A 25,436-nucleotide genomic window follows, 5' to 3' on the forward strand; every position below is an offset into this window, starting at 1 on the left:
AGCTCCTTGCCAGACTTTCCTGTCAGTTCAACTTCCCATGACTCTCTGCAGTTAGAGATTAGGTCATTCTAACTGTTATGAGTCACGCTGTGTCAGACACAACAAGATCACTGTATGAGCATTTCATGAGATTTTCGTTGTCAGTGGAATGGCTCCAAGAAGTCCTCCCACTGCTCTCATTCAGATGCACCCTTGACACAAAGCTGAACGTTACTGAACCCGTTAGTGTTTTATCATAAAAGTTTGATGCTAGGGGATGGGGGGCTGAAAGTACTTTTGACTCATTGTTTCAAACTGACCTCTCTACACCTCAGTTTTCCTCATCATCAATTGGAGATGATGAGACTTCCCCGCCTGACAGAGAGCTAGGAGCTGGAGTTCATCTTGCTTTGTAAAGCACATTGATGTCTTTGGAAGGAAGGAAGGAAAGAACTCAATGAACAATAAGTTATTGTTTTTATAATAATCATCTCTTTGTTTCATTTCATCAAGCTCTCTGTCCTGGCCACTCCCTGAATTAACAGAAAAAGAGTCTGATAACATTTTGGGAGAGTCTTTTCCTAAGATGAAAATATGCTGCACTGAAAAGTTTGTTTTATTTTTCACCTCCCTCACAGGGCCTTGATAAAGTCAGAGATTTCAACTTTGGCAAACTCCCAGACAGACACAGCCCAAACAGGTTTGGTTTATGATTGTTTCACTTCAGATGGAGATACAGCATCCTCATTAGCAGTAACCACAGAGATGGGTGAGAGATTCCAGAGTTTTCTCTGAAGAAGCTGTGACAGCCGTTCTCTCTGTACAGTGTAGATAGGAAAGCCCTAGGTCTTTGCTTAGGATTCTAGTCCACTGCAGTTTGTTACATATGTTTGAAGTTTTCAGAAATCTCGATGAGGTTAGCAGAAGGGGCAAATCCATGACAGAAAGAGCTGAGGAACAAGAAAGGGAGGAAAATCCCAGCAGGGTCATCCCTCTCCTAATTCAGAAATTGACCCAAGATATCCTCCAGTACCACAGAAGAACACCCCAAGAGGTGCACTGTGTAATACTTTGTTTTGGAACAAGTACATGCAGCAATGGGAGACAGTCTGCTTAATAAATCTTTACCGTAACTCATAAGATCTAATGCCGACTCCATAAACTGGTTTGAGGAGTCTCCATCTTGGAAACTGCAGGCAGAAAACTTGCCTCTTTTCCCCCCAATTGCTCCCATTGCAGTTGGCAAAGACTGGTTCTTCTCCCCTGTCTGTAGTGTTTGTGATGTATACCGGCTCATATGAGTCCTGCATGCATTTTGGAAAGAGAAGAAAATCCCAAGAAAATGAAGAAAGTCCATGCAAGTACTGATATACAAACAAATAGGTGACATGCACAACTGTTCAAAGTACCAAGGAATCAATCTGTTGTCCCACTGCATGAGAACGTTAGTTGCATTCACTGAACAGCGGAGCCCATTTTAGGAAAGGAGCAGTTTGACAGATGGTATGCTCATCTCTAGACAGTGGATTGAAAAGAAGCTGGAGGGAATAGTTGAGCATGGTTGGGCTTTCCTTAATTTGGAGAAAGCAGTCAAAGTACATAGGAGACTGCGGGTGTCTTCACTACAATTCTATGGGGTACTAGAGGACCCTGTTTACACAGTGATGGGCTCGCATGAGGGTTCCATGACAAAAGCGCGGACACCTTTCAGTGTAACAGAGTTTTGAGGTGAAGGTTTGGTTCCACGAGGGATCAGCACTTAGTCCTTTACTATCCATAATTGTGATGGACTTTATAAGTAAGCAAATCCAAATGGAAGATGGTAAGGAGTTGATATATGTAGATGATACTGTGCTGCTGGCTGATAAGTGAGGAAGATTTGGTCCAGGCAACTGATGCCTGGAACAAGGAATTAAACTGTGGCTTCAAAATGGGTAAAGAAAAGACTGAAGTCACGTGGGTGACTCACGTGGAACCAAGACAGATGAATATTGTGCCTAATTCAGGTTTCTGCATTAAGTATCTTAAGGGCTGGTTAGCGGCAGCTGGAAAAGACTGATCCAGTGCCCGAGTCCAGCTAGCTGGGAAAAGGGGAAGAAGATGATGATGACTCTACATCAATTTGTGATGTCATATTCCCCTTCCATTATTGTCTCTGGTGGAGAAAGGGATTAGAGTAAAGGAAAAATACCCCAGTTTAACATTCTTAAGTTTTCCTTTTATGCCTTCATTTGTCTCCATTAAGAAGGAAATGCTTCTGAGAAGCCATTTGTGATTATTATTTAATAAGATTCCCAAAGTCTCTAGAGACCTTGGTTAATGCAAGGGCGTGCTCACATAAGGGATAATTCAGAAACAAAAACCTTGGTCAAAAATGAACCAAGGTGGAAAGTGGGTTTCAGTGCAGCCTAGCTAGCAGCCTAGACACCCAAACACACCCAGGCAGCCCTTTCAAGGAAAAGACAGTGGGAGAAAGTCTGGAAATGAGCATGATATCATAATACAGAAAATGCCATATAATACATGGCACTCGTCTTCTGAAATCCCACTTGATTTCTCACCCCATCTGATCCACATGCCCCCCCAAACCCAACTCTGTAAATACTTATGTGATGGTAACAAATTACTAGGGATGAGATTATTCCAGCCCTTTTCCAGCTGCACAGGGGACTAACAGAAAGGAAGCCCACCTCCTTAGTGCCCTGCTCAGACTGTGACTCCAACTGCTGGGCTCCTCACCTGGCAATCCCAGCTGTGACCCCTCCCTTCACTCAGTGCCAAGGTAACTGCCCAGGTATACAAGGGGAGTAACTTACTTCCCACCCAGTGCATGGGAGGAGCGGGGGAGGGAATGGGACTGAGTCACAACTCATTCTCTGCTCTGTTCTGCTCCTGGGGTGGTGCAGCTTACCCAGAGGAGGAAGTAAAGTTACAATTTAGCCCTGAAAGATTACTGGCAATGGAACCCTTGAACAGAAAAAAGGATTTTGTGATCTAGTAATTTACCACCAAAAACACATGCATCTACCACTCAGCAATAAGGTGAAAGCAATAGTGGTTCGGGACTATTTCGAAAAACTGAACGAGCACAAGTCCATTGGGCTGGATGCGCTGCATCTGAGGGTGCTAAAGGAGTTTGGCGGATGTGATTGCAGAGCCATTGGCCATTATCTTTGAAAACTCATGGCAATCGGGGGAGGTCAAGGATGACTGGAAAAAGGCTAATGTAGTGCCCATCTTTAAAAAAGGGAAGGAGGAGGATCCGGGGAACTACAGGCCAGTCAGCCTCACCTCAGTCCCTAGAAAAATCATGGAGCAAGTCCCCAAGGAATCAATTCTGAAGCACTTAGAGAAGAGGAAAGTGATCAGGAACAGTCAGCATGGATTCACCAAGGGCAAGTCATGCCTGACTAATCTAATTACCTTCTATGAGGAGACAACTGACTCTGTGGATGAGGGGAAAGCAGTAGATGTGTTATTCCTTGACTTTAGCAAAGCTTTTGATACAGTCTTCCACAGTATTCTTGCCAGCAAGTTAAAGAAGTATGGGCTGGATGAATGGACTATAAGGTGGATAGAAAGCTGGCTAGATTGTCGGGCTCAAAGGGTAGTGATCAACGGCTCCATGTCTAGTTGGCAGCCGGTTTCAAGTGGAGTGCCCCAGGGGTCGGTCGTGGGGCCAGTTTTGTTCAATATCTTCATTAATGATCTGGAGGATGGCGTGGACTGCACTCTCAGCAAGTTTGCAGATGACACTAAACTGGGAGGAGTGGTAGATACGCTGGAGGGTAGGGATAGGATACAGAGGGACCTAGACAAATTAGAGGATTGGGCCAAAAGAAACCTGATGAGGTTCAACAAGGACAAGTGCAGAGTCCTGCACTTCCGACGGAAGAATCCCATGCACTGTTACAGACTAGGGACCGAATGGCTAGGAAGCAGTTCTGCAGAAAAGGACCTAGGGGTTACAGTAGACGAGAAGCTGGATATGAGTCAACAGTGTGCCCTTGTTGCCAAGAAGGCTAACGGCATTTTGGGCTGTATAAGTAGGGGCATTGCCAGCAGATCGAGGGACGTGATCATTCCACTCTATTCGACATTGGTGAGGCCTCATCTGGAGTACTGTGTCTAGTTTTGGGCCCTACACTACAAGAAGGATGTGGAAAAATTGGAAAGAGTCCAGCGGAGGGCAACCAAAATGATTAGGGGGCTGGAACACATGACTTATGAGGAGAGGCTGAGGGAACTGGGATTGTTTAGTCTGCAGAGGAGAAGAATGAGGGGGGATTTGATAGCTGCTTTCAACTACCTGAAAGGCAGTTCCAAAGAGGATGGATCTAGACTGTTCTCAGTGGTACCTGATGACAGAACAAGGAGTAATGGTCTCAAGTTGCAGTTGGGGAGGTTTAGGTTGGATATTAGGAAAAACTTTTTCACTAGGAGGGTGGTGAAGCACTGGAATGGGTTACTTAGGGAGGGGTGGAATCGCCTTCCTTATAGGTTTTTAAGGCCCGGCTTGACAAAACCCTGGCTGGAATGTTTTAGTTGGGAATTGGTCCTGCTTTGAGCAGGGGGTTGGACTAGATGACCTCCGGAGGTCCCTTCCAACCCTGATATTCTATGATTGCTTCCAAGGCCAGAAGGGACCACTGTAATCATCTAGTCTGACCCCCTGTATAACACAGGCCAGAAATTTCCCCAAAATAATTCCTACAGCAGATCTTTTAGAAAAAATCCAACCTTGATTTAAAAATGGTCAGTGATGAAGACTTCACCACCATCCTTGATAAATTGTTCCAATGGTTAATAACGTTCACTGTTAAAAATGTCTGTCTTAATTCCAATCTGCATTTGTCTAGTTTGAACATCTAGTCATTGGATCATGTTATACCATTATCTGCCAGACTGAAGAGCCGATTATTAAATATTTGCTCCCCATGTTGATATTTACAGACTAATCAAGGCATCCCTTAGCCATCTAGATTGAGCTCCTTGAGTCTATCACTATAAACCATGTGTTCTAATCATTTAATGCTTCCTTTCTAAGTAAAGTGCATAATTGTGATGATGTACAAACGTAACAGGAGAAATGATGTATTAGAAATAAGGCAGCTGTGGACAGGTGGAGGGGAAATAGCCCACTGAGGCTCTTGTACATAAGTGGTGAGATTTCACTCCGAACAGTACTGAAGTGGCCAGTTAAACGACCATGTCTGATGTGACATTTCACAGCTGGCTTTTGCCAAAGGAAAAATGTGTTTTACTTTAGATCCCATGAATCACACATTATGTAATTTGCTGAATTGATATTGTTTCATTTAATACTTTAAACACTATAATTATTTCACGAATTATGTTTTCTAGATTGGGTTGTCAACCTTTTCTGGGAACATAAGGCAAATGCTGAACGTGACAATGAAAAAATTGCACAAAGCTCACCAAAGAACTGTCTGTATTGTTTCTTCTGGTTTTCCACTGACCTGCTGCCTGTTTTTCTAGTCATGCATCTTAGCAGCTGCTTGGCTCCCAAATGTGCTTCAGCTTTAACAGTAACAAAGATATGATGTTGAAACAGCTGAGTGGATTTAAGGTTACTGACATTTTTAGGACTCTCTAAGCAATGCTGCTTTCCCTCTAGAGCTGATCATGAAAGTCCTGCATGATCTGAGTTACATTTGTTTTGTTATTTCAGCTCTTGTTCTGTCTCCAGATACTATATTTGTATGTATTTTAGCACAGAGGCAGAAGTGTGACTCGCTGTCTGCATACACATCCCTGAATCTATCAATTCAAAAGCTGTCTACTGTGTCAATGTCAAGAGCTTAGGACTCTGAATTGTTTTGGGATGGGAAAAACTTGAGCCCTGCTGAGCAAGTGTAGACCTCAAGGCAATCTTTCTGAGTGAAAATTAGCTAAACGAACATGCCCAACGACCCTAAGCCCTTGCTGAAAAATGTTACGATGCTAAAGACTGACCAACCAAGGGACTTTAATCAGGGCACACGTATCCTTCCTGCATGAGGGTGTCATACCAGAAAATGTGACAGTTAGGACAGTCACATAGAGACACCACCTCCAGAGGTTACATACACGGACAAGATGGGGAGTTGGATTGATCAGCTTTCCCTCAAAAAAGACTGCATAAAGCAGGGGACACCGCTCACTGTTCTATTCCAAACTCAGCCACTAACTTGCTGTGCAACCCTGGGCAAGTTCCTTCCCCCCTCTGCACCCGTTTCCCCTTCCACACTTTATCTGTCTGGTTTGTCTTTGGAACAGGGAGAATCTCAGTGTCGGTACAGCGCCCAGCACAATGGGGTCCTGCTCTTGATTGAGGCCTTTAGCTGCTGCTGTAATTCAAAGAATAACAAAATTTATAATTCCCGCAATAGCAACCCTTGCTGTTATGGGAATTACGAGTAGCATACAAAGTCATGCTCTATTGCTACAGTCCCCTAGTCATTCTATACCAGTGGTCTCCAAACTTCTGAGGGGCCATGCCCCCCCTTACCCTTGTCCATTCCCCCTGCCCCTCCTGGGGCCAGGAGTGGGGCCGCAGCTCTGGGGAAGTGGGGGGGGTGTGGACAGAGTTAAGGGGGCCATGGCTGGGGCCACAGCTGGGGCCACAGCTGAAGGTGGGGCTAGGGCTGGGAGCGGGACAGGGAATGGAGCTGCGACCAGCAGCCAACGCTGGGGGCGGGGCTGGCAGCAGAGCAGCATCTGGGCTAGCGGCCGGATGCAGAGCCATGCCGAGGCTGGGCATGGGGTCAGGCACAGGACCAGGAGCTGGGGAGGCAGCTGTGGGCCGGGCTGGAGCAGAGTTGGGGGCAGGGAGGGGCTGGGTAGTGCTCTCTCCCTGCCCCCCGTAGGGGCTGGCCCAGGCCCTGCCACACCCCTGCCCCAAAGGTTACTCTGTGCCTCCCTAGGGGGCATGCCCCACAGTTTGGTGACCTCTGTTCTATGCGTTCAGATATCAGTGTCTATGATCCCTGCTTGCCTTTGCAGAAAAAAAGTACTGAACTCTCTGGAAATGTGCTCTGTAATGGGCTCGTCTCATGAAACCCTCCTTTACTGGGACTCATCGCCTGGAGTGCCAAATTGTGAAGTCATGTGGATTTGGCTTTCTGCATGGCTGATTTAGAGCCTGCCTGCACTGCCAGATCTATCACATGAGGGGATCACATCAAAACAGTTTGGTCCCATCTTCCCAGGCAAGCCCTGCTAGAAGTCTAAATAATAAGATGGGTGAACTAGAGTGTCTCGTGATAAAGGAGGATACTGATATAATAGGCATCACAGAAACCTGGTGGACTGAGGACAATCAATGGGACACAATCATTCCGGGGTACAAAATATATCGGAAGGACAGAACAGGTCGTGCAGGTGGGGGAGTGGCATTATATGTGAAAGAAAACGTACAATCAAATGAAGTAAAAATCTTAAGCGAATCCACATGTTCCATAGAATCTCTATGGATAGTAATTTCATGCTCTAATAAGAATATAACATTAGGGATCTATTATCGACCACCTGACCAGGACAGTGATAGTGAAGATGATATGCTAAGGGAAATTAGAGAGGCTATCAAAATTAAGAACTCAATAATAGTGGGGGATTTCAATTATCCCCATATTGACTGGGAACATGTCACCTCAGGACGAAATGCATAGACAAAATTTCTCGATACTTTAAATGACTGCTTCTTGGAGCAGCTGGTACGGGAACCCACAAGGGGAGAGGCAACTCTAGATTTAGTCCTGAGTGGAGTGCAGGAGTTGGTCCAAGAGGCAATAATAACAAGACCGCTTGGAAATAGTGACCATAATATAATAACATTTAACATCCCAGTAGTGGGAAGAACATCTCAACAGCCCAACACTGTGGCATTTAATTTCAAAAAGGGGAACTATGCAAAAATGAGGAGATTAGTTAAACAGAAATTAAAAGGTGGTGACTAAAGTGAAATCCCTGCAAGCTGCATGGGTGCTTTTTAAAAGACACCATAATAGAGGCCCAACTTAAATGTATGCCCCAAATTAAGAAACACGGTAAAAAAAACTAAAAAAGAGCCACCATGGCTTAACAACCATGCAAAAGAAGCAGTAAGAGATAAAAAGACTTCCTTTAAAAAGTGGAAGTCAAATCCTAGCGAGGTAAATAGAAAGGAGCATAAACACTGCCAAATTAAGTGTAAAAATGTAATAAGAAAAGCCAAAGAGGAGTTTGAAGAACGGCTAGCCAAAAACTCAAAAGGTAATAACAAAATGTTTTTTAAGTACATCAGAAGCAGGAAGCCTGCTAAACAACCAGTGGGGCCCCTCGATGATAGAGATAGAAAAGGAGCGCTTAAAGACGATAAAGTCATTGCGGAGAAACTAAACGAATTATTTGCTTCAGTCTTCAGGGCTGAGGATGTTAGGGAGATTCCCAAACCTGAGCAATCCTTTGTAGGTGACAAATCTGAGGAACTGTCACAGCTTGAAGTGTCACAAGAGGAAGTTTTGGAATTAATTGATAAACTAAACAGTAACAAGTCACCAGGACCGGATGGCATTCACCCAAGAGTTCTGAAAGAACTCAAATGTGAAATTGCGGAACTATTAACTAGGGTTTGTAACCTGTCCTTTAAATCGGCTTCTGTACCCAACGATTGGAAGATAGCTAATGTAACGCCAATATTTAAAAAGGGCTCTAGAGGTGATCCCAGCAATTACAGACCGGTAAGTCTAACGTCGATACCGGGCAAATTAGTCGAAACAATAGTAAAGAATAAAATTGTCAGACACATAGAAGAACATAAATTGTTGGGCAAAAGTCAATGTGGTTTCTGTAAAGGGAAATCGTGTCTTACTAATCTATTAGAGTTCTTTGAAGGGGTCAACAAACGTGGACAAGGGGGATCCAGTAGACAGTGTATTTAGATTTCCAGAAAGCCTTTGACAAGGTCCCTCACCAAAGGCTCATACATAAATTAAGTTGTCATGGGATAAAAGGGAAGGTCCTTTCATGGATTGAGAACTGGTTAAAAGATAGGGAACAAAGGGTAGGAATTAATGGTAAATTCTCAGAATGGAGAGGGGTAACTAGTGGTGTTCCCCAAGGGTCAGTCCTAGGACCAATCCTCAGGGCCGCCCAGAGGGGAGGGGCAAGTGGGGCAATTTGCCCCAGGTCTCAAAGGGGCCCCCATGAGAATATAGTATTCTGTGGTATTGCAACTTTTTTTTTATGGAAGGGGCCCCCAAAATTGCTTTGCCCCAGGGCCCACGAATTCTCTGGGCAGCCCTGCCAATCCTATTCAACTTATTCATAAATGATTTGGAGAAAGGGGTAAAAAGTGAGGTGGCAAAGTTTGCAGATGATACTAAACTGCTCAAAATAGTTAAGACCAAAGCAGACTGTGAAGAACTTCAAAAAGATCTCACAAAACTAAATGATTGGGCAATAAAATGGCAAATGAAATGTAATGTGGATAAATGTAAAGTAATGCAAATTGGAAATATAACCCCAACTATACATACAACATGGGGGCTAATTTAGCTACAACAAATCAGGAAAAAGATCTTGGAGTCATCGTGGATAGTTCTCTGAAGTTGTCCACGTAGTGTGCAGAGGCGGTAAAAAAAGCGAACAGGATGTTAGGAATCATTAAAAAGGGGATAGAGAATAGGATGGAGAATATATTATTGCCCTTATATAAATCAATGGTACACCCACATCTTGAATACTGCGTACTGATGTGGTCTCCTCATCTCAAAAAAGATATATTGGCACTAGAAAAGGTTCGGAGAAGAGCAACTAAAATGATTAGGGTTTTGGAGAGGGTCCCATATGAGGAGAGATTAAAGAGGCTAGGACTTTTCAGCTTGGAAAAGAGGAGACTAAGGGGGGATATGATAGAGGTATATAAAATTATGAGTGATGTAGAGAAAATAGATAAGGAAAAGTTATTTACTTATTCCCATAATACAAGAACTAGGGGTAACCAAATGAAATTAATAGATGTCCTATATTGGACAAATTAATAAAACAAATAAAAGGAAGTTCTTCTTCACACAACGCACAGTCAACTTGTGGAATTCCTTACCTAAGGAGGTTGTGAAGGCTAGGACTATAACAGCGTTTATGAGAGAAATGGATAAATTCATGGAGGTTAAGTCTATTAATGGCTATTAGCCACGATAGGTAAGGAATGGTGTCCCTAGCTTCTGTTTGTCGGAGGGTGGAGATGGATGGCAGGAGAGAGATCACTTGATCATTACCTGTTAGGTTCACTCCCTCTGGGGCACCTGGCATTGGCCACTGTCGGTAGACAGGATACTGGGTTAGATGGACCATTGGTCTAACCCAGTACGGCCATTCTTATGTTCTTATGTCCAATATAGGACATCAATGACTGAAGCATTATCAAGTTGTAGGACGATTCTCCCATGTGGTAGAGTTGGCAATGTAGAAAGACCATACTTCATCTACCGCTCTGTGATGGATTATTTTCTCACTGCTTTTTCTTTATTGCATGGTCACAGTGAAGGTCACAGGAAAAGCAGTACCAAGTCCTGTCATGTATCCAGGAAACCCAAAGCATCTGCCCTGTGTCTTAGCAGGCAATTCTCCCTATAAAAGGGGACTTCCTCCACCATCTTATGGCTGGCTGAAGGCGGGAAGGCCAGAATGTTTGAGACACTGGATTCTTGCTGCACCAGTTTAGCACACTGACGTAGTAACACTGGTGCAAGCCCCTAATGACATCGATGCACGTGCTGACACAAAATGGAGGTTACAGACCTGTAACTGGAGATTCATTGAGATCTGTGTTCCCTGTAAGCTGTGCGCTTGGGCGGCCACGCAGCAGAGATTTAAGTGCCGCCAAGCTGATTAGCTGGGCGTGCACAGCCGGCAGTCTGTGATCAGGTGCCCCTCCCCCCATGTTGCTCTGTCCTGCAGCTGCTCTTGAGACCTTCCTGCTGGCTGTGCAGAGTGGGGGGTGGAGGGATGGGGAGGGAGGGGGTGCTAATGTCAGGGTGTCCCCTTTCCCCACCCCTGTACCCCATCTCCACAGAGCAAGGCAGAGTGGACAGCCTGGCTCATGGGGACTCAGAGCTACTGAGGTCTGAACGGTGAGTGACTGAGTGCCCTTCTTAAAGAGAGACAGTGCACTGTCTGAGATTTCCCCAGCAACCAACTCTCTCAGTCTCTCTCTCACCCCCTCCCCATGTACCCCATCTCCGCAGAGTGGGGGAGGGGAGATAACAGGGCTTGGGACAGAGGAGGAGAGCTTTCAGTGAGTGTCTTAAAGAGACAGCGCATGGCGTACCTCAGAAACTTCCCCAGCAGCCAGCACACACCCTGTCTGTGTCTGTCTGTCTGTCGGTCTCTCTCTCTCTCTCACACACAGTCTCTTTCACACTCACCTCCCAACACATACTTGTATTTATTGTTATTACTTCTTGTTACTTCCTGCAATGCACATATATTCTCTGTAATTTTATTCTTTCAAGGTGTGTTATCTTAGTGTTTTGACTGGTCGCTGCATTTCATAATTTTTATTTCTCTTACACTTACCGGTAAATTTATTTCTTTGAGTAGTGAGTGCTAAAATACCTAACCTGTCCTGGCTGGAGTAATTATCCCTATGGTAACTTTTAAAAAATATATATTACATCTAGGTTTTTTGTTTCTACTGGTGGTGCACATCCCTCGGTGCACATAACAAAATTTATTCTGCACATGGATGGAAAAAATTAGAGGGAACATTGATTGAGATGTGTGGTCTCTACCTATATTCCACATGTGAGTACCCACATGCATCATGTGCCTGAGATCAGAGATTTCTAGCAAGTAGTGTCCATTGGTCCACGCTTGTGCAGCTGTTCTCCTTTCTTACCGCAAATCAGAAGAATTCAAAGCAGAGGGGATGGAGGGCGAGTAGTGGAATACAGATAGGGACCACACATCTCAAAAGAACCTCCAGTTACAGGTCAGCAACCTCCATTTCTTCTTTGAGTGCTGGTCCCTATGTGTATTCCACATTTGGGTGATTGATAAGGAGGGGGTGGTGAGGATGCAGTTGGTATAGATACTTGTAATACTGAAGTCTTAACAGCTGCATCTGCAGAGAAGGCTTGAACTAAAACATAAAATGTTTCATGAATGTAGGGATGGAGCTTCAAGTAGTCGCTCTACAGCCCCGGAGCTCCCACGGAAAAAAATAGTGGGTGCTCAGCACCCACCAGCCATCTGCCCATCAGCTGTTCAGCAGCGGTCAGGAGGTGCTGGGGGAAGTGGGAGGAGCAGAGGCAGGAAGAGGCAGAGCGAGGGCAGGGCACGCTGGGGAAGGGGGTGGGAAGAGGCAAGGCAGGGTGAGTCCTTGGGGGGGGGATGAAGTGGGGGCAGCAAGAGGCAGGCAAGGGTGGGGCCTTGGGTGAAGGGGTGGAGTGGGGGTGGGGCACCTATCCAGACAGAAGAAAGTTGGCACCTGTGATCAGAATAGGTACCTCTCAGAGAGAGATGCTGCTGAAGTGGCTTGTGCTCTAGCGGAATGGGCTCTCACCCCAGCCAGGGGAGGAATACACACTAATTGGTAACAGAATGATGCAACTGGAGATCCACTTAGATAGTCTCCAAGCAGATAATACCTGTCCTCACAACCACTCCGCTACAGCAACAATTAACCCTGGGGATTTTCTATCCATTTTGTCCTTTGCAGGTAGAACGCCAGAGCTCATCTGACAACCAGCGAGTGAAGTCTCCTTTCCTCACTGGAAACAGGAGGTTTGGGGAAGAATACTGGTAAGTCAATAGATTGATTTATGTGTAACTCGGAAATTATTTTTGGGATGAATTGCAGGTGAAGGGAAACCTCCTTATGAAAAATAGTGTAAGACAGATGAGCCATGAGTGTTTTTGGTTCACTCTCCTACTAGCATAACTATTCAGAATTTTGATTTGCAAATAAAAATGTTTAATTGCCAAAGGTCGAGAATGGGTCTCCATCCTCCGTTTTTCTTGGGGACTAGGAAGCATGGGCAATAAAAAAAGTTTCCCATGGTGTTGAGGTGGCATTTGTTCTATGGCTCCTCATTAGAGGAGAGAATCTGCCTCCTGACAGAAAGTCTACTTGAAAAGTCCAAGATCTTCAAGTAATTGGCAGTGGTCCCTGAAAAGGAGCCAAGAGCTCTCTAGAGTCTCTGCAGTAGAGGATTTCTAGTACCCACTTGTCTGGTGTAATTGCCCTCCAGTTGTGTATGAAGACTGAAGTAGCCACCAAAGATTGGGGGGACAGTAGTGATGACACCAATAGGTGTAGGCAGTGCCTGCTCATCACCTAGATGGTGGATGGGTTGAGTAGTTGCAGTTCTGGTAGAATCTGGTAGCATCTAGGCCTCTGCACCCTCTGGCTTGTGTATGGTGGGTCGAATGAGCGCTGGTGCAGAATGGTTGAGGAGGCAGTCTTGGCTTGTATATCTGTTTATGAGGTTTTCTGTTCATGACTGGGATGTAAATGTGCAGGGAGCGGAGGGTTGTTCTAGAGTCTTTCAAGGAGCATTGAGACTTGTCAGTTTTCTTGTTAAATAAATTAGATCAATCAAAATGCATGTCCTCTGCAGTGTTCTGAACCTTCCTGGGCAGGGCTGTCCTTAGGCATACGCAGCATACACGGCTGCGTAGGGCACCCAAAAATTTGGGGCACCACCGGGACAGCAGGTAAGAGCAGGTCGGCTCCCGCACACCCAGCACATGCTGCAGTCTCCTTAGGCAGGGGCCGTATTCACAGAGCCGAATGTGCCAGCACCGGGCATTCTGCGTGAGGGAGAGGGTACGGGAGTCTCTGTGGGGAACTGTGACTCTCCGCCGCCATGAGGTGGGCCAGGCAGCTCGGTAGCCTTTGCTGCCTCCCCCACCTCCACCCCCGGCCTGCGAGCCAGGGCTGCTGCAGCATCTGCTGCGTACAAAGCTCGGTGTGTGTCAGCAATGGTGGTGGGGTTATTCTGGGGCTCCGCAGGCGGGATGGTGGCTGTGACCCAAGTTGGGCATAGGGGCACCAGTTTAATAATACTGCATAGGGCCCCATAAATCCAAAGGATGGCCCTGTTCCTGGGGAACCCCAAGGTGTGCAGCCACGATTATGCCCGTGGCTACCCCTTTAGATGCAGTGTCAACTGCACCCACTGCAGCTTGATGGAAGGTTTTGGCCACCAGTCTGCTTTCCTCAATAAAGGCCTGGAATTGGGTCCTGTCCTCTTTATGGTTTTTGTCCTTGAAGTCCAAGATCTTCAAGTAATTGTTGAAATCATATTTTGCTAAAAAGTCTTGGTAGTTAGCAACATGGAACTGAGGACTTGTAAAAGAAACACCTTCCTCCCTAGAAGGACAAATTGTTCAGAGCCTTTGTCTGCCAGTGTAGCCTTGAGGTGTTGTGACCTAGATCTTTCTTGCACCACCAACGGAGCTGGGTGCTCAGTGTGTGAAGACGACCTCCGCTCCTTTGGCTGGTACAAAATGGTGCCTCTCAGCCTTTTCAGCGTGGAGGTGCAGGCAGCCAGAGTGTGCCAAACTACCCTCATTGGTTCCATGATGCCCTTACTTACTGGAAGGATCACTCTACTGGGCCATAAGGTTGTAAAATTTTAAGGAATCATTGTTGAGTATCTTGCACCTCTTCTAGTGGAATCTGGAGGTCATTCACCACTCTGCAGAAGTCTGTAGTCAACAGGTGGTGATGGCAAAGATGGGGCAATTGCCTCATCTGCTGAGGACGAAGACACACCCATGTGTGCCGGTGGGACCTGCAGATCCAGTTCAATCTCTTCTCCCTCATACTCCGATGGAGCCATCAGGTGTTGCATGGGAGAGGTGTGGTGGGACTGACAGATGGAACTGGAATGTCTGCCATATGGATCCCATGGGCCCCAACATAAAAGATCGACTGGTTGAGGGGAACCCCACAGCATTGGGTACCTTCCGTCCCTTGAATAGTCATATGTAGGTGGAGGACAGATCCCTGATTTTCTTGCGTCCCTGTTTGGAGTCACCGCCCTATCTGGGGGTGAAGGAACTTTTGGAGCCTCCAAAGAGAAAGTTGGTTCCAGCTCAACAGGCAGTGCCATTAGTACTAGTGGCTGAAAGTTCCAGCCTATGGAATGAAGAAAGAAACATTCCCCTCTTTTCGAGGTAGTTCCTTCTCCATGTCATAATGTCTCTGGTCAGACCCGAAAGAAGAGGAGATTAAGGATAAGGTAGGGTGAAGTTATCCTCTGGTGAGGTGAAAGTTTCAGTTTGTCCCAGAGTCCATGATGTGAAAGTAGTCGTGAACGATAGATCTTGTGCATCCACAATCATTGTGGATGGCAGGTCTTTACAGTGATGGGTCGGTACCATCGAAGAGTCTACTTGGAAGCTCTTAGATGGTGTAAGTATATGCCAATCCTTAGGCTTAAGAATCAGAGCTGAAATTGGTTCCATCAGAACTCTTCTCTTTCAATCCTTGCCCACATCTGAGGACTCACCCGACTTGGATGCAGACCTGGAAGGAGATCTGTCCTTATGCTTACAGGAGCACCCCTTACTCTCATCAGAAGTCCTAGATGATGACTTCTTAGGCTTACAGCTCTGGCTTCTGCTCCCTATCTCGTGCTCGGAGGCATGCTGCTCGTCAGTTGAGGCTGATGTATGGAGGAGTCTCCGTGGCCTGGATCAGACTGAGGTCTCATAGCCTTCTCCATAGGATGTTTTCTTAGCCGCAGCTCTTGTGCCTCACAGGTTTGAGGGGGAAATGAACAGCAAATATTGCCCTTAGCTGAGATATGCACTTCTCCCAGACAACAGACGCAGTGTGGATGCTCATGGCTCACAGAGAAGGAATAGGCACAGGAGACACAGTTCTTAAACCTTGGATTCTGGGCCTAATCTTTGTCCATAGGGAGTGACTCCATGAGGCAGGGAGAAACTAAGGGTTGGTCTACACTACAAAGTTAGGTCCCTTAACTACATCACTCAGGGGTGTGAAAAATTTCACACTCTGCAATGTAATTAAGCTGACCTAAGCCCCATATAGATTCCTCTAGGTTGATGGAAGATGGTTACCGCATCTCAGAGAGGTGAATTTACTACTGAGATGGAAGAACTCCCCTGTCACTGTAGTAAGGATCTGCACTGCAGCTGTGCTGCTGTAGTGTTTTTAGTGTAGACATACCCTAACTATACTATATATTTACAGGTTTGAAGCAGAAGTCCGGAGAAATCTGTGGACATAGAGGATTCTGACTCAGGCCACATGGCAGTAAGAAGGAACTGAAGAGGCATAAATCCCACCAACACTTATACCCTTAGTTCAGAGCACAAGAACTACTAAACAGGCACGGACCAACGGACACTACTTGCTAGAAATCTCAGGCGCATGGTGTGTGTGTGTACCCACTTGTGGAATACACATGTAAGGAGCAGCACTTGAAGAAGTGGGTATTACGCCAGTCCTGCTCCCTTTGGTAAATTACTGGATTGAGCTGCTGCAATACAGAAGCCCAGCGGTGCCAACTGGCAAAGGATTCACTACTCTGTCGGCAACTCCTATCAGGCCTGACAAACTCACTACTGTTAACACATTGCTTTCATGGTATTTATCTATAAATAATGACTTGTAAGGTATCAAATGAAAGCTGGTGACACACTGGCCATAAGTGATGAAAGCTGTACATACAGATGGTGTGTAAGCAGTTATGTGTACCTACTAAAATATGTTTTAAACTATTTAAAAAGGTAAAGTTGACAAACAGGTTTTCTGCCAGACAAACTATCTATATCCATTCACCTATCCCTGTCTCTGATGTAAATTAAGCATTGTAAGCCAAACACATAGTAGCTACATTTGCATTCCAAGTCAACATGAGGCTGAGAAGTCCCCATGAGGGTCGGCACACTGAAGAACAAATGGAGGGCGTTTCCAACTTTTACTGGTCTGTAACTGGGGGTCAAGACAGATATTTTGGTTGTCCATCACCGAGGGAGCAAAAAGGACAGCGCCTTTTGCATTCATGAATGGTGGATCCTAGCCATGTAGGTTGGTGAAACTAGGTAGAAGCTTTAGGTGAGACACTTTAGGTGAGACCTTGCTTTAGACAAGGATTTCAGCCCGTTAAAGGTAAACGTAGGCTCTAAGGACCGTGTTATACCTTTTGTTTTACATGTAACCATTTCTGTTTCCATTATCCTTTCTCAGTATCTCTTAAATCTTTATCTCTGACAATAAACTTACAGTTGTTTCACTATAAATACATCTGTGTGCTATGGTGTCCTACAAACCCTGATCCTAAGCTGTACCAACGAAGCCGTGTATATATACTGTTCCTTTGGGAATAGCAAATCTGGTAATTACTGAGAGCATCCAGTGACAGGGGCTGATGCTCAGAGGAGCTCAGGGACTGGGGTACATCCAGTGTTAACTTGCAAGGCAAAGCAGGGGCTGGTAGAGGCCTGAGGAATTTGTTTGGGTGACTAACAGACTGGGGGTGTCAGGGACCTGACACAGTGTTTAGCACAAACAAGTCTCTCTCTCACGGAGGCAAGGGGGGGTAACAATGACTCTCAGCTCTGGATACCCCAAAAAAGAATCGCAGCTATTTCTGCACCAATGCTGGATGTCTGCCACAGCACAATGACATCAGTGTAGTTCCAAGGGGACAGATTTCCTAAATGTAGACAGGTCCTTGGAAGCTACTACAAGGGCAAGGCAATCTGTATCAACAGACTCTGCCTAGCTAGTCTTTACCTGTCCTGACATGTAGCTGTATAAATGCTTCACCAACCTACCTGACGCTCTCAGCTCCAATACAAGACTCAGACGTACAATGGAAGAGCAGCCCACAAGGGACAAATCTCCTGTAGGGCTACTTAAAACAAAAACAACCCAGTGAATATATGAACAGACCACACACAGAGATCAGCCCTTCTAATAAGCTGAACACAGGTATCTGAGGAAAAGCTGCTGACAGAGCCAATTTCTATCATGTCAAGGGACTCAATTTAAACACAAAAGATTGTTGTTGTTTTTTTAACAGAAGATTATTATTTACAATATTTCAAGCTGTATAATCCCCAACCCAGCAGAGGAAGCTATCTGCTTTTTATTATCTGGACAGATTCGACCGAGACAGCTTAATGAAATTCACATGTGCTGGTCCAACACAATCCAGACTCCTCCATTCAGGAACACAAGATTCCTCCTGGGACAGCCATGGGAGATATACTAGTTCTTCCCTATGGTTTTAACCTGACACTGACTGGCTGGGCTCCAAAGACTGACATTTGGAGATTCATGGTCACTTGTACTACAAACATTTGCTTCCTACTTAGGAAAATGCCAAGTGTTTTTTTTTTTTTTTTTAAATACCTCCTTTGCACAGATGCAAAACCATTAAAAATATCATCTGAAAATTCCAAAATAAAATAAATAGTTCCTCTAAGAATAACCTATTGCAATATTAGGATGTCTTTAGTAACCCATAACTTTATTCCAAGCAAACTGTGCAGGAAATGAGAAAGTAGGACTGAAGGAAAGTCAGTGAATAAGACAGTGGCATGCTTGGAAGGATATTTTCAGATAAGTTTCAATATAACTTGAAGTCCTTCACACCAACTGCAGTCCCAGCTCCCCTGATGAGGGCTTCCTAATATTATCATCACAGTGCAGGAAGTTTACTTCAATCTGTAGTGATTCTTCCCAAACGAGCAGCTTTCAGATGCCTTATTAATTTTTCTTTGTGTGCATAAATTGTTTAGAAGACTGAGAGTTTAATTATCTTTAAAAACAACAATAACAATGAAACAAGTTTGAAGTTCTTCAAAAATAACAGAGTTTTCTTTTAAGGTAAATCAAGGCACAGACTCTGAAATTTCACAGTCCTTTTCCAACAGCGGCAATCCCTCATGATTTGGGCAGGAGACACCAAATTTTCCCATCATTCCACCAGATATGAGGACTTGTTATAGCCCATACGGCTAACCTGCCTTGGGGGGGAGGGATAGCTCAGTGGTTTGAGCATTGGCCTGATAAAACCCAGGGTTGTGAGCTCAATCCTTGAGGGAGCCATTTAGGAATCTGGGGCAAAAATCTGTCTGGAGATTGGTCCTGCTTTGAGCAGGGGGTTGGGACTAGATGACCTCCTGAGGTCCCTTCCAACCCTGATATTCTATTATCTTCATTGCCTTGCCTTCATTATATTCTGCCTATATTCAGCAGTAAATATAAGGAACCTACAAGCCTGTATCCTGTAAGACATTGGCTTCAGCAGTTAGCATAAGACTTGAGGCCTAGGAACTTTGGCACAGATCAATGACCTAATGGTCACCCCTAAATTTTGGGGAACTGAAACTAAGAGTGAGAGGGGGAATTTTGTCCATAATGACATCAGCCAACCACAGGAACATGAACTAACACCAGCTTTTGGATAGAACGTCCACAAATATCTGACCACAAGAGTGCCATGGCAACGGATTGACCTACATGATAATAAGTTGAGATCATTAATATGCTAACCTATAAGAGAATGACACGCCAACTTTGGTAGGTGAGGAAATACAAATAAGGAAGAGGGGAGAAACCCCACTGCATTAGACATAGTGGCGTTAGTGTAACATATTATAAAAGCTGTATCCCAGCCTGTGTGTGGGAGGAGAGAGAGAGATGTAGCCCTTGGGAGGTGCCAGAATAATGGCCACTGGTGATGATGAGGAAGGTGATGGTGATGAGGAAGATGATGGCTAACATTTCAGGTTGTTCTGCAAGGGATGATGTGAATATATGGATATTCAGATGTACATTCTGTATTCTCTCTATCTACCTCAGTTAGAGTGTTTGTGACTGTGCTAAATGTATTAATAAATTATTGTAAATGTAGAAGAGTTCTGCCTGCCCGCCTAGCCAGTGGGATGGCTTGAAGTTAACAGCTAAAACAACATGAGTAAATGGGTTTTAGTTCCCTGCACGTTATCGAACTGTTCTACGGTGGTGGAGCAGAAATTGTGTGACGAGAGGCTGCTAAAAATGTCAAGTGCTAGGCTAACATGGAAAAGGACAACCCTAGCTGTGGGTACTTACAATTGTAGGTCGCTGGCAAGGGAAGAAATGTTAAACCATCTGACGGCGGAGAAGAAAAGGATAAGATGCGATAGCCTTGGTGTCAGCAAAACCCGACGAAAGAAGGAGTTGGAAGTCAACTGGAAGGATAGAAGCACTGTGAGGCTCAGAAAGGGAGATGGAACTAGAAATGTTGGAGGAGTCGGATTTATCATCAGTAAGGATTGGTCTTTGAAAGTCATACCATGCCAGCTAATATCATCATGTATTGGTGTGTTGCATCTTCAGATGGAGTCAAAAGCTACCCTTAAGGTCATCCAGGCCTACACTCCCACAAGTGCAAGTGAGGACGAAGAAGTGGAAGAATTCTACTGAGAGCTTGAAAGAGCCCTCACGCAAAAGTCCACTTACACTGTCACACTGGGAGATTTTAATGCCAAGGTTGGGCGAGGGAAAGCTGGTGAAAAGTTCATAGGGAGATATGGCAGTAGCAAAAGGAATGAAAGAGGAGAAAGGCTCGTTTCTGCCATCGCTACTAAAGAACTGTACGTGGCAAACACCTGGTACAAAAAGACCACAACAAGGTGGACGTGGATCGTGCCAAACGTGAAGAGCAAGAATGAAATCGACTATATTTTAGTCGATAACAGGCGCATCATTCAAGACGTCTCTGTGGTGCAGCCTTTCAACACCAGCAGTGACCATCACCTGCTTAGAGCGAAGTTGATTTTCGACAAAGCGGTGGAAAAGAAGGCGTTACAGATGGCAAAAAGGAAACAGCGGCCGAAGACATTCGATGAAGCAAAGCTGAAGAAAGTGATTTCTGGGTTTGACTGGACCCAGACGGAAAAGTGTGATGAGGACTATAGCATCTTTGCTGACAAGCTGAGACGTTGCATAAAAGCGGCTGAAATTGGAAAGCTGAAGTAGGCGAAGGGAAGAATCTCGAATGAAACGAAAAAGCTTGTTGGAGAAGCGGAGAAACATGAAAAGGAGCTCAGATAACAACCTCAAGTACTCCATTCTGTGCAAGCTTATACGGCGAAAACTGAAGGATGACTTTGAGAACTTCCGGAAAGAAAAGCTCCTCAAAACAGCTGAATTATGCAAGAGCCTCAAGACATGCAAGCAGGAACTGACACAGTATAGACTGAGCGTAACAGCATTGAAGAACAAGGACGGAGAGAGAGTAATCGACACAGCAGGGATGGAGAAGGTCTGCAAGGACTTCTATACAGAACTGTGCAAATCAAGAATCAACGTCCCTCTTCCAACGCTCCAAGAGTCACAAGAACGCATTCTCCCAATAATCGTCAGCGAAGTCTGAAGCGCACTACACCAGATGAAGAAGGGAAAAGCTCCAGGCAAAGCTGGAATAACGTCAGAAATTATTTCTGCAGGAGGCGAAAAACTTTGGAAGGCCCTCGCTTTAAGATTCAGTCAATATCTTGAAGGAGGAAAAATACCATCAAGCTGGAAGAAGTCGAATACCATCTTGTTGCACAAGAAGGGCAATTGAGAAAATCTTAAGAACTACCGCCCTATATGCCTGCTCTCTCACATCTACAAGCTCTTTACAAAGGTGATAACAAACCAACTCTCGCAGAGTCTGGATGAACAACAGCTGAGAGAGCAGGCAGGGTTTCGAAGAAATTTTAGCACGATTGACCATATATTTACCCTTAGTCAGCTCCTAGAAAGAGCGAGGGAATACAAACTCCTGCTGTGCATTGCTTTCGTCGACTGTGAAAAGGCCTTTGATAGCATCGAGTTTAACACATTATTAAAGGCGCTCACAGAGCAGGGCATTAAGACGCAGTACATCAGTTTGTTGCAGGAAGAGAATACTGGATGTACAACAGACATTACTCTCCTCAAAACTCCCCTCCGCATCCCAATCGAGAAAGGCATAAAGCAAGGAGATATGATTTCACTGAAATTATTCACCGCCTGCCTCAAAATGGTTATGAACAAGATCAATTGGAGGAGTGGTGTCAACATAAACGGAGAACGATTATCTCATCTCAGATTCACGGACAACATCGTACTAATTGCCGAAAGCACCAACCAACTGCAGAACATGCTACGAAGACTTGACAAGAAAAGCAGTCAGGTCGGCCTGAAAATGAAATACATGCGATCAGACATCTTACAAAAAGCCCAAATAACGATAACAGGAGAAGAAATCGAAGAAGTGGAACAGTGCATATATTTGGGCCAAGAAGTTAATATGCGCCAAGATCTGAACAGAGAGCTCTCGCGAAGGATTCTGGCAGGATGGTATGCATTTAATTCCATCAAGGACGTCCTCAAAGGAAAAATCAACAAGACCACACATACAAATATCTTCAATTCAACAGTGCTGCCAACCATGCTGTATGGCAGTGAAACGTGGGCACTGACGAAGAGAGAAGAGCAGTGGCTGTTGGTGGCTGAAGGGCAATGGAACAAGCCATGTTGGGAATTTCCCTTATGGATCCCAAATGAAATGATCAGAGAACGCACCGGTGTGAAAGATATTGTCGTGGAAAGCAGATATAATAAGATGCGATGGGTGGGCCACACAGCACGGTTCACAGACAATAGGTGGACCGCAATCATTGCTGGGTGGTACCCGCAAGAACAGAAAAGACCACCCAGTCGGCCTCCAAGAAGATGGGAAGATGACATTGTTAAACGTCTCGGACGAACATGGAGAAGAAAGGCAAGAGTGCAAGAAGAATGGCAGACGTGTTGTGATCGGCGCAGTCTTAAGAACAGCTGAAGACCGATCGATCCAGGTGATCCAGGTGATAGAAGAGTTCCTATAGTGCGAGTGTTGCAATTGTGCACATCGCGGTTCCCAAATATATAGTAATTTTAATAATACTGAGCCTGACCTTGGGACAAGAACCTGTCAACCCTCAAAGTGATAACGGAGAATTCTTAATCAATCAATATAATTAATACATAATCTATAGATCAGGCTACATTGTGTCCTTGAAAGAGTGTAAACAAATTTACCAAAAACCACCATCAGTGTTGTCTAGCACAAAGTTTGCACATATGAGGCAGCATCTCAGGATAACAACACTGAGAATTTTTTAAAATTCATCCTAAGAAAAGTTTGGCAAATACAGATTCTACCTTAGAGACTCAAATCTTATTATATGTATTCCAGTACTGCCTAGAGGCCTCATCTGAGATCGGGTCCCCATTGTGCTAAATCCAGTACATACACGTGGTCAGAGACAGGCCCTGCCTACAACGTGTGTGTAATACTCACTAGTTGACAATGGCAACATTAAATTTAAAGAGGGCCAAGTCTTCCGGGGTTGTTTTTAGCTAGAGGTCCATGGGCAGAAACACTAAGTCATGAGTGTCAAGTGTCAGAGGGGTAGCCGTGTTAGTCTGAATCTGTAAAAAGCAACAGAGGGTCCTGTGGCACCTTTAAGACTAACAGAAGTATTGGAGCTTAAGCTTTCGTGGGTGAATGCCCACTTGCGTCTGATGAAGTGGGCATTCACCCACGAAAGCTTATGCTCCAATACTTCTGTTAGTCTTAAAGGTGCCACAGGACCCTAAGTCATGAGGGGAGGCAAAGGTGGTGGTAGCAACTGTCTTTGCAGACTAAGAATCTGTATGAAGCTCATAAATGTCTGAGACATGGCAAGTATGAATATCTGCACTATGGAAGCACCTCATGCCATAATCATTATAACTCTTGAGTCCCCACTTACCCTGGCTGGAAACATTCATGCAGAAATAAATCCCATAGATCTGGTACACGTACAAGGTTCCCGGTTTCATGAACATTGCTGTATTTCTTGCAGTTTGTTTCCCTCCCTTTGAATGGGAAGCTGCATCTTCCCCACCCAGATATGCTTCAGTTTCCACAATCTTTCCCCGGAGTTCTCTGCCATCGGGAAGTTTATGAACTAAAATCTGAAAGACAGGTCAAAAGTGTGTGTTAGTGAGTTCCAAGGTAGGGAACCCTTTAGTTAGGTCAACGTAGCTACATCAGTCAGCGGTGTGAAGAAAACTCAACCCCCTGACCCATGCAACTATGCCGACCTAACCCTCAATGTAGGCGCAGCTATGTTGACAGAAGCTAACTGTGTGTTAGCTAACAGTGTTCCTACAACAAGTGAAAAATCCCTTCCATTGGTGTAGGCTGCACTTACACTACAAGGCTCTGCTGGCACAGCTACGTCAACATAACTATGGCAGAATAGTCCCTGGAGCATAGACACAGCCTTGGTCACAGGAAAAAGCATGAGAAGTACAGAAATGTAAAGAGTCATGGATTATCACACAGCATAATGGGTGCTTCTCCATCATCTCCCATAGAATACTCTGCAAACCAATGTGAGCTCTTCCAGCTCCCATCCGGTGCCACACCTCAGTCCAAGGATCCAGACACTTACCTATCAAAATGCTGGAGGGAACAAAAGTTCCATTTTTCTCAATGTGACTGTATCATGCAGTACAAATTTATGGTGTTACAGCATAAAATAAGGTCATTTTTTCCAGCCTACCCACTTGTTTCTTGTTCCATCCAACATGTTTATTGGCTGAAGCAAAGAGTGCCACCTGTTAAGTCACTGACACTGACTCTAAATCACAACTTTAGCACATCATTACATGCGTATTATTTAATTCAGAGGAAAATATGACAACAAATATGATGAAATAACTTCCTTATTGGACACAGTCTTACCAAGACTAGTACCAAGTCCTGGTCCCCAGCTGGGCACGTAATCATAATCAGGGTATTAATAATGCTTTTGTAGTTTCCACAGTACATAACATGCAGCGGAGAGACTCTGGGCAACATCCTGACAAAACTTCGCTATTGAAACAGGCTCCCTGCTGCTGGCACTTAGGTAAATAATTAAATGTAGGTGGAGAAATAGAGAATGGTGAAAATAATTTTAAAACCAGAGAAAGAGAGAAATAAAACTTAAGCAAAATCCATACACACTGTTTTTTGTGGTTTGACCTAATGTTGTTTCCAGACATCTTGTTTTATTTAATGTGTTTATGAAATACTTCAACGTAGCCTCATTTGGGCACAAACTCTCTGTTTAATTATTCTACATTCTGCACTCCCATATTTAAAAACAAGTGGTTTTGGAATGACCCTCACGAAGCAGAGAGCTTAATTCCTGCCAGATGCTTGCACTGGATTGCTAAAGCAATTGTTGGCCTGATCCAGTAATGGATTTGCCAGAAGTCTGCATCAAACACTACAACTGTTGCATTTTAGAATTTGTTTTTAACAACTCTCGAGTTCTCAACGGTATCAGAGAAATTACTGAGATTACCATTTTCAGTCATGAAATATGCACAGAGAGGCTTCAGAGGCATACTAATTTTTTGGCCAGTCTGAAGTCACGATCTGTGAATA

At 44.7% G+C, this 25,436-nt stretch overlaps 2 protein-coding genes across 20 annotated transcripts in view; one reads left to right on the forward strand and one right to left on the reverse strand.

The window, feature by feature from the left end:
• NPRL3 (NPR3 like, GATOR1 complex subunit) overlaps positions 1-17,244 on the forward strand; it is a 154,714-nt gene extending 137,470 nt beyond the window's left edge. For 3 of the 4 annotated variants that reach the window (XR_010591144.1, XR_010591143.1, XR_010591142.1), the window contains 2 exons: positions 12,683-12,765; positions 16,193-17,244. The gene's annotated coding sequence lies outside the window, so the exon portion shown is untranslated. Of the gene's footprint in view, positions 1-617; positions 11,767-12,682; positions 12,766-16,192 lie in introns of all 4 variants that reach the window. The other variant, XR_010591141.1, reaches the window with a different exon arrangement.
• The window catches only part of MPG (N-methylpurine DNA glycosylase), a 61,782-nt gene that overhangs the window by 19,726 nt on the left and 16,620 nt on the right, over positions 1-25,436 (reverse strand). For 11 of the 16 annotated variants that reach the window (XR_010591148.1, XR_010591147.1, XR_010591150.1 and 8 more), the window contains 2 exons: positions 23,767-23,971; positions 5,419-5,520 (listed from right to left, as the gene is read on the reverse strand). Coding sequence is in view for 5 of the 16 variants with exons in the window: in XM_065559882.1 (XP_065415954.1) it covers positions 5,419-5,520; positions 23,767-23,971 (307 nt within the window). In the remaining 11 variants the exon portion in view is untranslated. The remainder of the gene's footprint in view (positions 1-5,418; positions 5,521-23,766; positions 23,972-25,436) is intronic. The other 5 variants (XR_010591155.1, XR_010591154.1, XR_010591153.1 and 2 more) reach the window with 1 other exon arrangement.

The sequence above is a fragment of the Chrysemys picta genome, chromosome 10, assembly GCF_011386835.1.
Source record: "Chrysemys picta bellii isolate R12L10 chromosome 10, ASM1138683v2, whole genome shotgun sequence".
Classification (NCBI taxonomy): domain Eukaryota; kingdom Metazoa; phylum Chordata; order Testudines; family Emydidae; genus Chrysemys; species Chrysemys picta.